The following is a 13,816-nucleotide window of genomic DNA, read 5'->3' as shown; positions in this document are numbered from 1 at the left end:
CCTGGGCTGGGTGCAGGATATGACCCATCGTCCGGATGGTGCTGGGCCATGCCAGGACTGTCCCCGGTTTTGCAGAGCTGGGGCACGTGGGGACCAGCGCTGGGCTCCCCGCAGGGTGGAAAAGGGCGGCTACAAACAGCGGGGAAAAACGAGGTCGCTCCGCACTCAGCCCCAGAGCGGGGCTTGGGCAGCACCCCCTTCCTGCCCCCCGAGCTGCCACTCTGGGGGTGCTCCGGTACCAGCACCGCCCCGGGGGCTCCGGGGGACTCGGCAGCGAGCCAGACCTTTCCCGGCTCGGGAAACACCCGGCGTGGCTGCTCCAGGTCGGGTTTCAGCGCCAGACGCGGCGCAGCCCGTGGCGGGGCAGCAGCTGCTGGCAGGTCTGTGACCCCAGAGCTCACACCCAGCCGCGGTGGGGACAGCGGGGACGGGGTGGCCGGAACCCCACGTGAGTCTGCAGCGTCACCGCAGAGGCAGGAAGGGCAGGAAGGGCGCATGGAGGCGGGCGCAGCCGAGCTTTAAAAGTCCTTGCCGGGACGGGCTCGGCTTCCGCGTCCCCCCGGCGTCCTCATGGCCCCCACGGTGCCACTCTCCGTCCTGCCGCTGGTGGCCCTGGTGGCCCTGGTGGCCCCGGCGCTCGGAGTGGCCCCCGACTGTGACCGCCCTGCCCACCTCTGGTGCAGATCGCCGGAGACCGCCGTCGCCTGCCAGGTCAGAGCCACTGGTGCCAGGGCTGCTCCACGCGGGGCAAGGCCACCCGGGACGTGGGGACATGTCCTGCCTGCCCGGCCGCGGGGACGGGGGATGCGGGGACGGGGTTGGGGCATCGCCCGGCCGCGGTGCCTGAACCAGTGCCGGCTCCGAGCATCGCTGTGGCACAGGCTGGCACACCGTGGGGATGCTCAGAGCCCCCTTGCCACCCCGACATTCCCTGGCATCCCGGGGGAATGGCCGTGCTCCAACCGGACCCTTACCCTGGACCCTCCCCCTCCGCCCCTGGCATTTCTGCTTTTTTAAGCATAAAATGCTTTTCAGCTTATTCTTCCCCGAACAGCCCCAGACAGGGTGGCAACCATGTGACAGCGGCTGTGGCAGCGCCCTGCGAACCCCGCGGGGTGCAGCCCCCACCCAGCCGTGCCTGCTGGGCTGTACCCGCACCCAGACGTGTCCTAAATTTGTTTTCCCCTGAAACAATTTGAGGAAGTTGTGGAAAGCCCCAGCGCTGAGCGCCAGCCACGCACAGGATCCTGTGGCTGCAGGACTCCCCTGGCCACTCTCACTTCCCTCATCCCGCTCCTGCCCCATCCTGCAGATACCGGGGAGGGGGCTGCGGCCCCGGCTCCCCTGTGCACCCCGCACTCCTCCCGCACGCAGGTGGAGAGCCGCTGCCCCGACCTCCCGCACCCCGCGGCCGCCCCGGTGCAGCTCAGCCTGTTCTACGAGAGCCTGTGCCCGGCGTGCCGCCAGTTCCTGGTGCAGGCGCTCTTCCCCACCTGGCTGCAGCTGCCCACGGGGATGCTGAACATCACGCTGGTGCCCTACGGCAACGCCCAGGTAGGAGCGGCTGCCCCGGGGCCGCGGGTGCTCGTCCCGGCGCCGCCGGCCCCGCTCAGACCGGTCGGTCCCGCAGGAGAGGAACGTCAGCGGGAAGTGGGACTTCGATTGCCAGCACGGTCCGGAAGAGTGTTTGGGCAACATGATCGAGGTGACAGTCCCTGTTCCGGTGGTGCTGGCACAGGGGGAGTCAAGCGGCCCCGTACCACCCACCCTGTTCCCATAGGCCTGCCTGATGCACGAGGCCAAGGACTTCAGCACCTACTTCCCCCTCATCTTCTGCCTGGAGTCAGGCACCTCCGTCACCAAGAACCTGGAGGCTGTATGTCCCACTCCCTATCCCTCCTGCCCCAAGGTGGGGGTGTCCTACCCCTCATGCCCACCACAGGGACACCCCTGTCCCCCTGACCCTCCTCTCTGTCCTCTCTGCTGGCAGTGCCTGCAGGTCTATGCCCCGGACCTGGACAGGAGCCGCATCGCCGCCTGCGTGCAGGGGGACACGGGGATGGCCCTGATGCACCAGAATGCCCAGCTGACAGAAGCACTGGACCCTCCACACCAATATGTGCCCTGGATTGTCATCAATGGGGTATGGCAGGGGGGGCAGGCAGGGCTGGAACACTGTGGGGACCCCACTGACCAGCCCCCTCTGCCCCCACAGAAGCACACGGACGAGCTGCAGGCACAGGCAGAGAACTCACTGTTGGGGCTGATCTGTCACCTCTACCAGGTGGGACAGGGATCTAGGGGGACAGTGGGGCTTGGGGACATGTCCCTGTCCCTGCTGGGGCTCTACTGGCCATTCTGTGGCAGGGGGAGAAGCCCAAAGCCTGTGGGGGCTCAAAGACCCTGAAGACCTTGCCCGGCTGCAGGCGCTGAGGAACATCATGGGATCACCAAGCAAGAGGCCAATAAAAAGGACTTTTTTGGGAAAACGGAAGGATCTGGAGTGGTATGTTTGGGAGAGCAGGAAGAGGGTGGTCTTGCCCCACCACAGTGTAAGGGAGAGGGAGTTGGGCATCAGGGCAATGGGAGTGACCTCCTCCTGGACTGAGGGTGTGTGGTGGGATGCTGCAGGCTCTGCTGAGGAATTGCCTGTTCCTGAGGATCACAAAGAAGCCCCTTGAAGATTCCCATGGAACTCTGCTAAGCCCCTCCCTAAGGAGTAGAACATTTGCTCTCTCCAAGCCCTGGGAAGTAGCTCTGATGTCCTTTCTCCTTACACTGACAGTGTTAAATTCAACCCTTTTAGTAGCTCTGAGGGCCAAGACCATCCCTTCTCCCACCAGGCCTTCTCCATTCCCAACCAGCAAGTCCAGGACAGCATTTTTCCTGGTGACTCCCTGAGTACATGTGATGAGAAGTTTTCTCTCACAAACCTGAGAAATTTCCCAGAGCAGGAGGCCAGTCCCAGCTGGGGTCTGGGAAACTGAAACCCACCATAAGGGCAAGGGCTCCCAAATCCAGAGGATTCTCCTCAGTGCCAGTGTCCTGGCTGGGTGATGGGCACCAGCACCTACTTCAGCCTGTGCTTTGTTTTCCATCCCCCTCATCCTCACCCAGAGGCTCCCAACCACATCACCCCAACCACAGGGACTGCACCTTCAAACCTCTCCCTCACATCTGGGGTGACACCTCTCCTTACCACCCACCGCTCCTGAGCTCCAACCCAGCCCTCCAGGCACAGGACTCATCCCACCAATCTCGAGGAGATCCCAGCTCTGGGAGCAGACCAAGGCTTCCAGCCAAAGGAACTTGCACAGACAGGCCCCAGGAGCCACCTGTAGGAGTCAGGGAGACCACCAGCCCCCTTAACTTTCCAAGAGGAGCTGGGGAGGCTGTTGGGGCAGGGAGGACACAGTGAGCCCCACCCTGGGAGATGCCAGGGAGTCCTTGACAGCCACCAGCCAGAAGGGACCATGGCCCTTCCACCACAGCAGCTCCCACTATGTGGTCCCTGATCCCCCACTCTTTCAGGCTCCCCAAAAGTTTTATCCCTGAGGCAGTGACCAAGCTCACCCCTGCAGCCAGGAGATACTCTGGGGGACAGGAGCAGAGGTGACCAAGAGCCATTGTGTCCCTTCTCAGGTTCAGCCAAGCTGAGCCACCTGCTCTGGGTGCTCGAGGGTCCCTCCCACCATCCCAGAACCTGCAGCACTCCCACTTCCCTCAGTGTCCCCACCACCCTAAGAATGGCAAGGGAGGTGGGCAGGGACCCTCTTCCCCTTGATCTGGGGCTGCACCTCTGGAAGCAGCAAGACCAGGAAGGCAGGAAAAAAAGGAATAAGGAGAAAACAAAAAAACATCACACCACCAGTCAGAGAGTGCCTGAAAACTTCATCTCTTTATTGCCCATTTCCCATCCAACACCTGGACCCCATATCCCAGCTCTGGGCCCAGGGCAAGAACGGTCCCATTGGTGTGAGCACAGCGTGGCTCCTGCTGCTGCTCAGCCTCTCACCTCGAGCATCGTCCTTGCCCACAATGTCCGTCCCCTGGAGCAGCTGCACCGCCAGCGCCCACAGCCCTCGGGCCACGGAGAATTCTTCTGCTCGAGAGAAGGAGGGGAAAGAAAGGAAAACAGGAAAGCTCGAGCCTGAATACGAAGGAACCTCAGTGCCGGAGGACGAGCTCTCCTCTCCCAAAGCTGCTGCCGAAGCCCTTGGAGTCATCAGGGCTGTGGGGCAGGTGAAGGACCCCGTCCCACAGGCTGAGAGGCTCAGATGCCCACTTTGGTGCCAGGGGGTTGCCAGAAGGAGGTTCAGCATCCGGAGAGGGGCTTCTGCTCCAGGGTGCCCAGATCCCCCTTGTGCTCCCCCAGCTGCTGCTTCCCAAGCCCATCTCAAGTGGAGGGAAGACCTTGCTGCTGCTCAGGAGTGACCCGGTGAAGGTGTTGAAATTTCCAGGCCTGAAGTTGCTGCTGCCAGGCCAGGCAGGTGCCACGGGGTCCTTGTTGAGGAGGAGGGACAGCGAGCCCGAGGCATCCTCCAGCTCCGGGGAGCTGCAGAGCAGGGAATCTTCGCGGCTGTAGGGGAAGGTCAGGGAAGCTCCGCGCACCTTCCAACCCTGCTGATGATCCACCAGCTCCTCCGCCCCCTTTCTCTCACCGCCGGGTTTCTTCTTGGAGCCCTTCCCGTGCAGCCGGACCACTTTGATGCCGCTGCTGCCGCCGTCGTGGCCGAGCTCCTCGAAGGCGCTGCGGGCGCTGTCCAGGCTCTCGTACTCCACCAGGGCGCAGCAGCGGCTCAGCAGCTCCGGGAACCTCGACACGTGTCTCCGCACGTCCGAGGGCAGCTTTCGGCCCGGCCGCAGGACGCGGATGGAGTCGATGGCTCCGAAGGGGCTGAACATCCTCAGGATGGTCTCCAGGAAGTTGTCCTGGAGCGGCGGCGGCAGCAGCGGCGGGTCCTGCTCCCGGGGCTGCAGCTCCCAGGCCAGCAGCAGTTTGCTGGGGAGGACACTCAGCAGGGCCTCGGGGATGGGCAGCCGGCGCCTCACTTTGGTGCCCTCCTTGTTCACCTCCAGCAGCTCCGAGAATTTCAGGGCATAGAGTGTGAGCCGCCAGTCACGTGTCAGGTATTTCACCTGCGGGACAGAGGGGGCTGCTGCATCCCGGGGGCCTCCCTGAGCAGGGAACACCCTAAACCCACCCCCAGGCAGGCTGCAACACCATCGAAGTCACAGCAAGGCAATATCTCCCTTCCACGTGAGTGGCCTTGGGGGCTGAAGAAGGTCCCCAGAGTCCTCTGGGCTGTAGCAACAAACCACAACTTCTCCATGTGTCACACCACCAGCACTTCCCTGGGGTTTTGGGGTCAGGGATGATCCCTCCCAAAGCAGCCTCAGGAAATCAGGGGTGATGAAGTGAATCCAGCCCCAAGGGTGGTTTGAGGGCTGTTCACCTTCCCTGTGGGACACTGAAGGCAGAGAGCAGAGCACAGCTCTGCAGCACCAGGGCTTTGCTGGGACTGAGGGGAGCCTGGACCTCCCTGCACACCCCACCAGAGCCAGCCAGGGCACACCTGGACATGCTCCACACTCCCCACTCCCTCCAGGCTTTCTACCTTCTTGAAGGACGTCAGTAGTTTGATGCTGACAAAGCCCATCCTGTTTTTCTGGACGTGTTTCAGGAGGAAGGCGTCCCTGGCCAGGTTCTCGTCGGAGAGGTAGTATTCCACCTGGGACACGATCCTGCGGACCAGCTGCGGGTCGGGGAGGGAGCAGCTGCAGTCCAGCAGCTCAGAGCCCAGCACAGCACTCAGGTCACGGAAGCTCCTGGCAGAGCTGTGGGGGCACAGGTGTGAGGTGGGTGGTGCCTTTGGGACCGTCCCAAAAGTCTCGGCCACGATGATGGGACAGCAGAGACACCTGGGACACCAGCTTTGCCCTGGCTACAGGGAACAACACCAGCCCGTGCCCCGTGAGCCTCCCGGGGCTGGCAGAGCCAGACCATGAGCCCGAACACACATTCCCTCTGGGATAAACCCACGGAAAGACCAGGGCTCAGCACCCCCCACGCTCCCACTGAAGCTCTCCAAGGCACAATTCCCAACACGTTCCACCCGCCCCCCCCCACACACGCTCTCACTGAAGCTCTCCAAGGCTCAGCCCCCGCACATCCTGAAATCCACGCACCCACTGAAGGTCCCCAAGGCACAGCCCCCGCACATCCCGCCACCCACTGAAGTCCTGCAAGGCACAATTCCCAACACATCCTACCCCCCACGCACCCACTGAAGCTTCCCAAGGCTCAGCCCCCGCACATCCCGCTCCTCACGCACCCACTGAAGCTCTCCAAGGCGTCCTCCCGGCTGAGCAGGGCGAGCGGGCGGCTCTGCGGGGCGAGGAGATGCCGTGCCAGGAAGGAATTTCCTCGGACGGGCACTGGAGTGCTGCATTTGCGCTGGGGATCGAGCCCTAAGGCCACCCTTGAGCCACGCGATGCCATCGTCCTGTACCTGGGACATTACACAGGAGAAAGACAGCGCTGGGACATCCTGAGCACCACCCGAGCCCTGCTGGGGGCTGCAGATCCCGAACCCAGCCCAGGGCAGGGGGAGTGGAGGCAGCTGGTCCTTGTGTCCTTACCTGCTTGGCAGTGCTGGGAAGGGTGGAAAGTCTCAGCAGAACATCCAAGGGGCAGCAGACCCCAACCCTCCTCAGCTCTAAACTGAGGCTCCCAAAGGACAAAGGCAAAAAATATAAAATAAAATAAAAACAAAAAAAAGAAAAAGAAGGAAAGAGAGAGAAAGCCCTCAGCCTAAGCAGGCTGAGGGTTTATAAGCACAACCACCCCAAGGAGCTGCAGGGCAGTTGTGGACCTGCCTCCAGACCCACCTGCTCCAGGTGAAACCTGTTTGTGGGGAAACTGCCCCAGCTGAGCCCCGGGACCAGCTGGGCTCCTCCTGCCTCGGCTGCAGAGCCAGGCCAAGGGCAGCAGGATCTGCCCCCTCTGGTACCCAGTGGGACAGTGAACTGATGCCACAAGACATCTCGGTCTGTGCCTCAGTTGCTTTGTCTTGAGCAGGGGCAGGAACAGCCACGTGGAGATGGAGGGGGGTTCAGCCCTGGGCATCGGTTTGGGCTCCCAGTGCTGCCAGCCTGACAGGCAAAGCTCCTTCTCCCTGCAGAGACACCTCCCACTCCAGTGAGGGAGCAGCAGAGCCCCAGGAATGGGGTGAAGGGCAGGGCAGGACACAGGCTGAGGGGCCCATCCATGGCTTCGGGACAACGGGGAAGGAGCTCTGGGATGGAACACCCCGTGCTGGGCAGGGTGGGAGGGTGAGGACACATTGGGATGAGAACAGAGGGGTTGGAGCAGGGGGGGCTGGGGCAGCTCGGGGGTGACACCAGGCTGGGGACGATGCCAGGGCCGGCAAACTGAAGTGCCACTGGCAGGGTTGATGCTGGGAGCCTGACCCAGCTGACCTCACCTGATGTTTCTGTGCCCTGTGGCCATGTGGACTGGCCAAGGGCTCCACTGGCACGTGGTAAGATGCTGTTCCAATCGAAATGAAAGTGCAAGGAAAAAAACAGAACGTGGCTCTGGCTCATTTTCAAATCTGTATTTTGAGTTTTCTGTTTTGAGAACTTTGTATCATCTCACTTTGCAAGTGCCTGTGTCCCAGAGGGCTCTCCAGATGTGGGTACAATCCAGGAGTGCCAGACCATGAACCTAAACCCATCCCTGCCCAGGGACACATTCCCTTGGGGAGAAACAGGAAGCAAGACCAGGGCTCATCCTGCCTCACACCCACGTTGAAGTTCTCCAAGATGTCCTGGCTGTCCAGAGCAGCATCTCCCAGGCTGGTGGCACTGCAGCTTCCCCTGTCCCAGCATGGCAGGGCTGCTCCTGGGGAATCCCTGGGCTGTGCCAGCTCAAAGCTCATCCTTCTGGGATGAGGCACAGCACAGACTGGCAATACCAAACTGCTTCTGGAATGTTGCACTCCTCTGATTTCCCTGAGGTTGGTGTCACCCCCCACCATCCCAACTTCTCCTGCCACCTCCTGTGTTATCTGCTGGTTGGGAAGAGATGGAAGACAAAGACTTGGAATGCTTGTGTTGAAATCTCTGTGGATTTGCCCATCCTGGAGGGGGGATGGAGCCAGAGGCAGGTGAGGATGGGGGATGGTGTGTACTAACAGGGGTATTGTGAGCTGTGTTTGCTTTCTGCTTGCAGCCAGGTTTGCTGGGGGGCAGCAGGTGCTGCCCAGCTCCCCTGGGGGCAAGAACTCCCTGTTTCCAACCCCAGAGGAAGAGGTTCTGGCTGGTCCAACCATCACTGTTAAGACTGGGCACAATCCAGAGGGATGGTGAGGGGCACAGGGGTGAGAGGGTGAGGTTAAACCTTCCCTTTCCTGAGGGGTCAGAGCAGGAATGATCCAGCACTGGTCACACGTGAGGATAAGAAAAGGTTTTCTGAGTTAGGAAAAGTTTTGAGGTTACAGGCTGCACCTTTTGGTGCAGAGATGTGAACACTGAGAATCCAATTAGTCCTGTGAGACAAACCAGCAAGCTGGCAAACCCAAAACGAGACAAGAAGGTTTTGGGAGAAGCTACCCATGAGAAAGGAATGTTGAAGAGATAAATTTCATGGCAGAGAGAACATCTGTGCAGAAAGTGACATCCAATTAGAAGCTGCAATAAGGTTTATAGACACTGTGATGCAACCTATGTTGTACCCTCTCCTGGATTAAGAGCTGGCTGGAGGGTCCAGAGAGTGCTGGTGAATGGAGCTGCATCCAGCTGGTCACCAGTGGTGTCCCCAGGGGTCTGTGTTGGGTCCAGTCCTGTTTAACATCTTTATTGATGATTTAGATGAGGGGATTGAGTCCATCATCAGCAAATTTGCTGATGACACCAAGTTGGGAGGGAGTGTCGACCTGCTGGAAGGATGGAGGGCTCTGCAGAGGGATCTGGATAGACTTGAGAGATGGGGCTGATTCCAATGGGATGAAGTTCAGCAAGGCCAAGTGCAGGTCCTGCCCTTTGGCCACAACAACCCCCTGCAGTGCTCCAGGCTGGGCACAGAGTGGCTGGAGAGCAGCCAGGCAGAGGGACCTTGGAGTACTAATTGACAGGAAGCTCAACAGGAGCCAACAGTGTGCCCAGGTGGCCAAGAAGGCCAATGGGATCTTGTCCTGTATCAAAAATAGCGTGGCCAGCAGGCCCAGGGCAGTGACCCTTCCCCTGGACTCTGCATTGGTGAGGCCACACCTTGAGTGTTGTGTTCAGTTCTGGGCCCCTCAGTTCACAAAGGATATTGAGGTGCTGGAGTGGGTCCAGAGAAGAGCAACAAGGCTGGTGAAGGGACTGGAGCACAAGTGCTGTGGGGAGAGGCTGAGGGAGCTGGGGGTGTTCAGCCTGGAGAAGAGGAGGCTCAGGGGTGACCTCATCACTGTCTATAACTACCTGAAGGGAAGTTCTGGCCAGGTGGGGGCTGGTCTCTTCTCCCAGGCACTCAGCAATAGGACAAGGGGGCACAGGCTCAAGCTCTGCCAGGGGAAATTGAAGTTGGATATCAGAAAAAAAATTTTTACAGAGAGAGTAATCAGGCATTGGAATGGGCTGCCCAGAGAGGGGGTGGATTCACCATCCCTGGAGATTTTTAAACACAGATTGGCCGTGGCACTGAGTGCCATGATCTGGTAAATGGACTGGAGTTGGACCAAGGGTTGAACTCGATGATCTTGGAGGTCTTTTCCAACCCAATCCATTCTATGATTCTGTGATTCTATAGAACTTGGCTATGGGTGGGATTTGACAATATATATTGTGTAATTTAGAGTGTATCTTTTGACTCTCTTTTTATTCTTTCTTGCTTGCCTTTTTCTTTTATTTTTTTTTCTTCATGGAGTGATTGAATGAACTGTCTTGTGTGTGACACCTGTGAGTTGTGTCCCCTTCTTTTTGGCTGCCACAACCTTACTGCATTCTACCACAGTCCCATCCCTGCCTCGCTGCTCCCATCCTCTCAATTAGTCTGGACAATTAGTTGAAAAATGATTCCCATGGCCCTGTGCTCAGCCTGATCCTTCAGCCACTCCTCCCCTCTGAGGGTGTGCTGGGGGGTTATCCCTGCATCCTCCATGGGCATCCTGCCTTCCTGCAGACACGGGATCCCTGCCCAAAGGGCTGTAAATCCCTGCACTGGGCAGCTCCTGCATCCCCCCAGAGCTGCAGCATCTCCTGACATCTCCTCTCAGGGAATACAGAAGAAATGGGACCACAACAATCCTTGTACAGGCCTGAGCATTTGAGACATTTTTATTGCTATTCAGGTTTAGCTGGGAATTCTGTGCTTGGGGGGTTTAGGTGGTTCCCCAGGCTGCTCACACAGAGCTGCTCCAGAGCATCTCCTTCTTGGGGTCCCTTGGGGAAGGGCCACTGTTCCAGCTGAACTTCCTACTGCCCTCAGTGGGAGCAGGGTAGTTAAAACTTGGTTGCTCAGCTATTTTTTCAGACCCTCTTATCTCATCAGCAGGATCCAAAACATGGACTCTGACCCCAGTTTTGGTTGTTCTTTACATTTAAATTTGCCTTTCTCACTTCTCTCCTGCCACTCCCAGATGAGACACTTGCAGACAAACATCACCCTGACAACAAGAGCACAGGACAGTCAGAGGGAAGATGTGCCACTGCACACACTTTGGTTTCCCTTGCCATTTGTAAAGTGTTTTAAAGTGTCACAGCTCCCTTAGTACCAGCTGGGAATGGGGAAATAAGAGACCTGGACAGAATATACTCTGCTATGCAAATACACACGAGACCCCTGGAAAAGCTCACACCAAATGCTGCACCATTAGAAATGATAATAATAAAAGCTATTTATGACACGGCCTTTATTCACAGAAAGATTTGCCCCGGGGCTTGGTTTTTGCAGTTTGGCTTGAGGACAGACTTGCCCCCTCCTCTGCCCTGGAGCCCACACCATCCCAGTACAGCCCACACCATCCCAGTCCAGCCCACACTGCCCCAGTGCAGCCCACACCATCCCAGTATAGCCTACACTGCCCCAGTGCAGCCCACACTATCCCAGTATAGCCCACACTGCCCCAGTGCAGCCCACACCATCCCAGTATAGCCTACACTGCCCCAGTGCAGCCCACACTATCCCAGTATAGCCCACACCATCCCAGTATAGCCTACACTGCCCCAGTGCAGCCCACACTATCCCAGTATAGCCCACACCATCCCAGTATAGCCCACACTGCCCCAGTGCAGCCCACACCATCCCAGTATAGCCTACACTGCCCCAGTGCAGCCCACACCATCCCAGTATAGCCCACACCATACCAGTATAGCCCACACTGCCCCAGTGCAGCCCACACTGCCCCAGTACAGCCCACACTGCCCCAGTGCAGCCCACACCATCCCAGTGCAGCCCACACTGCCCCAGTGCAGCCCACACTGCCCCAGTGCAGTCCACACCATCCCAGTGCAGCCCACACCATCCCAGTGCAGCCCACACTGCCCAGTGCAGCCCACACCATCCCAGTATAGCCCACACAATCCCAGTGCAGCCCACACCATCCCAGTATAGCCCACACTGCCCCAGTACAGCCCACACCATCCCAGTGCAGCCCACACCATCCCAGTGCAGCCCACACCATCCCAGTACAGCCCACACTGCCCCAGTACAGCCCACACTGCCCCAGTGCAGCCCACACCATCCCAGTACAGCCCACACAGCTCCAGTGCAGCCCACACTGCCCCAGTACAGCCCACACCATCCCAGTACAGCCCACACTGCCCCAATGCAGCCCACACCATCCCAGTGCAGCCCACACCATCCCAGTGCAGCCCACGCTGCCCCAGTGCAGCCCACACCATCCCAGTGCAGCCCACACCATCCCAGTGCAGCCCACACCATCCCAGTGCAGCCCACGCTGCCCCAGTGCAGCCCACACCATCCCAGTGCAGCCCACACCACCCCAGTGCAGCCCACACTGCCCCAGTACAGCCCACACTGCCCCAGTGCAGCCCACACGGCTCCAGTGCAGCCCACACTGCCCCAGTACAGCCCACACCATCCCAGTACAGCCCCCACTGCCCCAGTGCAGCCCACACTGCCCAGTGCAGCCCACACCGTCCCAGTGCAGCCCACACCATCCCAGTAAAGCCCCCACTGCCCCAGTGCAGCCCACACTATCCCAGTGCAGCCCACACCATCCCAGTGCAGCTCACACTGCCCCAGTACAGCCCATACTGCCCCAGTACAGCCCACACCAGTCCAGTGCATTCCATGTCAGCATAGACCTCACAGGACATGGAAAGGGAGCAGAGACCCCACTGAGCTCCCCCAGCTCAGCCCCCACTGTCCCTGCAGGGAAAGACAAAGGGGTTCAGAGAGGGACAATGTCACCAGGGTGCTGAGCCCCCCATGGGTCTGTGACAGTCCCTCACTCCATGGGGGGAGCTGCTGGATCAGTCTGGGCTGTGGTGGTGGATCATTGTGGGCTGTGGTGGATCACTGTGGGCTGTGGTGGATCAGCCTGGGCTGTGGTGGATCAGTCAGGGCTTTGCTGGTGGATCACTCTGGGCTGTGGTGGATCACTCTGGGCTGTGGTGGATCACTGTGGGCTGTGGTGGATCAGTCAGGGCTTTGCTGGTGGATCAGTCAGGGCTGTGGTGGATCACTCTGGGCTGTGCTGGATCACCCAGAGCAGGGGCAGCAGGAACGTGGCCCACCCTAAGGCACTGCGGTCGCATCTCCTCGCCCTGTTCCAGTCATGGCTGCACCTCCTTTGGTGTGAGAGCAGGACATGGAGCAAGGATTTCACACAGCCCAGGATGTGGGACCAGTTCTCCTCTGCCTGGGCACCCTGGAGGATGGGGGTTGCCCATAGGCAACAAACACACTCTGCAACCAGGTGCCACTTCCTTGGAGTCCTTTGGTATCTTGAGTTGGCCTGACAGTGCCCTGGGAGCATTCAGGGATCAGTGGTGAAATGCCAAGCTGGGGAGCCGTGGGAAGCAGGTGGGAATGCTCATCCTGTAGTCCCAGAGCACTCGTGTCCCCCAGGATCAGAGGGATGCCAGCCTGAAGCCCTCTGCCCAGGTGGGTACAGAGAGCCCAGCTGTCCTGTGCTCCCCCGTGCAAGTGATTTGGCAAAGCCAGAGTCCGGCCAGCTTGTCTGGAAAGGCTGGAGGAGAAGAGTCAGGTACTTTTCCTTCTTCTTGGGCACTGATTGGTTCAAGTTTGTATCACAGTGAAGTCTGAGAAGTGGGGAAGGAACCCAAACCACCTTCCCTGAAAGAGAAAGCCTCCTTTGTCCACCTCACTCCTACTGGGGAGGGAGGACAGGCTCTCCCAGCCAGGCACATCCAATCTGCTGCTGTCCATGGACGCTTCCACTGCTGGGACAGGCTCTGGAGCTTCCCCCTCCAGCCAGCAGCCACGCTGGAGGGCAGAGGGTGGCACAGCAGCCCCGTGCCAGCGCCTGCCCCGGCTCACCCCGGAGCCCATCCTTGAACACGAACAGAAAGAGAAACTAAGAGGCACTAATAACACAGATCTGAGGAGGCTCAGGCTTGAGACCATCCAACCTGGCTCTGGAGGTGGTTGTCCAGCTGGAGGGAGAGTGTTGGGCTCAGATCTCCTGCAGGGAGTGGCCGGGGTCGCTGCGCTCGCGTTTCACCAGCGGCTCCCCCATGGCGCGGTCCGTGTCCCCCTCGGGGCCCAGCTCACCCATGTCATCTGCAGGGGCACAGCTCAGCGTCACAGTGGGCACCAGAGGGACAGGGGCTTTCTCCCAGC

At 59.6% G+C, this 13,816-nt stretch overlaps 3 protein-coding genes across 9 annotated transcripts in view; 1 reads left to right on the top strand and 2 right to left on the bottom strand.

Annotated features, from left to right (window-relative positions):
- The first annotated feature begins 24 nt into the window (after positions 1 to 24).
- Positions 25 to 2,490, top strand: IFI30 (IFI30 lysosomal thiol reductase). The gene is made up of 7 exons (XM_071578044.1): positions 25 to 711; positions 1,375 to 1,554; positions 1,631 to 1,705; positions 1,781 to 1,876; positions 1,991 to 2,143; positions 2,216 to 2,284; positions 2,368 to 2,490. Exons 1-7 carry the CDS (start codon positions 571 to 573, stop codon positions 2,431 to 2,433), a joined length of 780 nt encoding a protein of 259 aa, XP_071434145.1. The 5' UTR covers positions 25 to 570; the 3' UTR covers positions 2,434 to 2,490.
- A 1,677-nt stretch (positions 2,491 to 4,167) lies between these two features.
- On the bottom strand, positions 4,168 to 6,502 carry LOC139683259 (la-related protein 6-like). The gene is made up of 3 exons (XM_071578205.1): positions 6,336 to 6,502; positions 5,619 to 5,829; positions 4,168 to 5,139 (listed from the first exon to the last, which is right to left on the bottom strand). The coding sequence occupies exons 1-3, from the start codon at positions 6,500 to 6,502 to the stop codon at positions 4,168 to 4,170; spliced, it is 1,350 nt and encodes a 449-aa protein (XP_071434306.1).
- Positions 6,503 to 10,340: 3,838 nt separating this feature from the next.
- Positions 10,341 to 13,816, bottom strand: part of RFX2 (regulatory factor X2) — an 88,592-nt gene continuing 85,116 nt past the window's right edge. For 6 of the 7 annotated variants that reach the window (XM_071578121.1, XM_071578118.1, XM_071578119.1 and 3 more), the window contains one exon: positions 10,341 to 13,756. In XM_071578121.1, coding sequence (XP_071434222.1) covers positions 13,650 to 13,756 — 107 coding nt within the window. In that variant the 3' untranslated portion in view covers positions 10,341 to 13,649. The remainder of the gene's footprint in view (positions 13,757 to 13,816) is intronic. The other variant, XM_071578117.1, reaches the window with a different exon arrangement.

Source organism: Pithys albifrons, chromosome 27 (genome assembly GCF_047495875.1).
Source record: "Pithys albifrons albifrons isolate INPA30051 chromosome 27, PitAlb_v1, whole genome shotgun sequence".
Lineage (NCBI taxonomy): Eukaryota > Metazoa > Chordata > Aves > Passeriformes > Thamnophilidae > Pithys > Pithys albifrons.
Note: the sequence above shows the minus strand (reverse complement) of the source record. Positions and strands in the feature narration are given on the sequence as shown.

Coding starts and splice junctions, on each gene's coding strand:
- IFI30 (XM_071578044.1), top strand. CDS start 571: ATGGCCCCCACGGTGCCACTCTCCGTCCTGCCGCTGGTGGCCCTGGTG. Junction 2,144..2,215: donor CCTGGATTGTCATCAATGGG/GTATGGCAGGGG, acceptor CTGCCCCCACAG/AAGCACACGGACGAGCTGCA. Junction 2,285..2,367: donor TGATCTGTCACCTCTACCAG/GTGGGACAGGGA, acceptor ATTCTGTGGCAG/GGGGAGAAGCCCAAAGCCTG.
- LOC139683259 (XM_071578205.1), bottom strand. CDS start 6,502: ATGGCATCGCGTGGCTCAAGGGTGGCCTTAGGGCTCGATCCCCAGCGC. Junction 5,830..6,335: donor GCCTTGGAGAGCTTCAGTGG/GTGCGTGAGGAG, acceptor CAGCTCTGCCAG/GAGCTTCCGTGACCTGAGTG. Junction 5,140..5,618: donor TACTGACGTCCTTCAAGAAG/GTAGAAAGCCTG, acceptor TCTGTCCCGCAG/GTGAAATACCTGACACGTGA.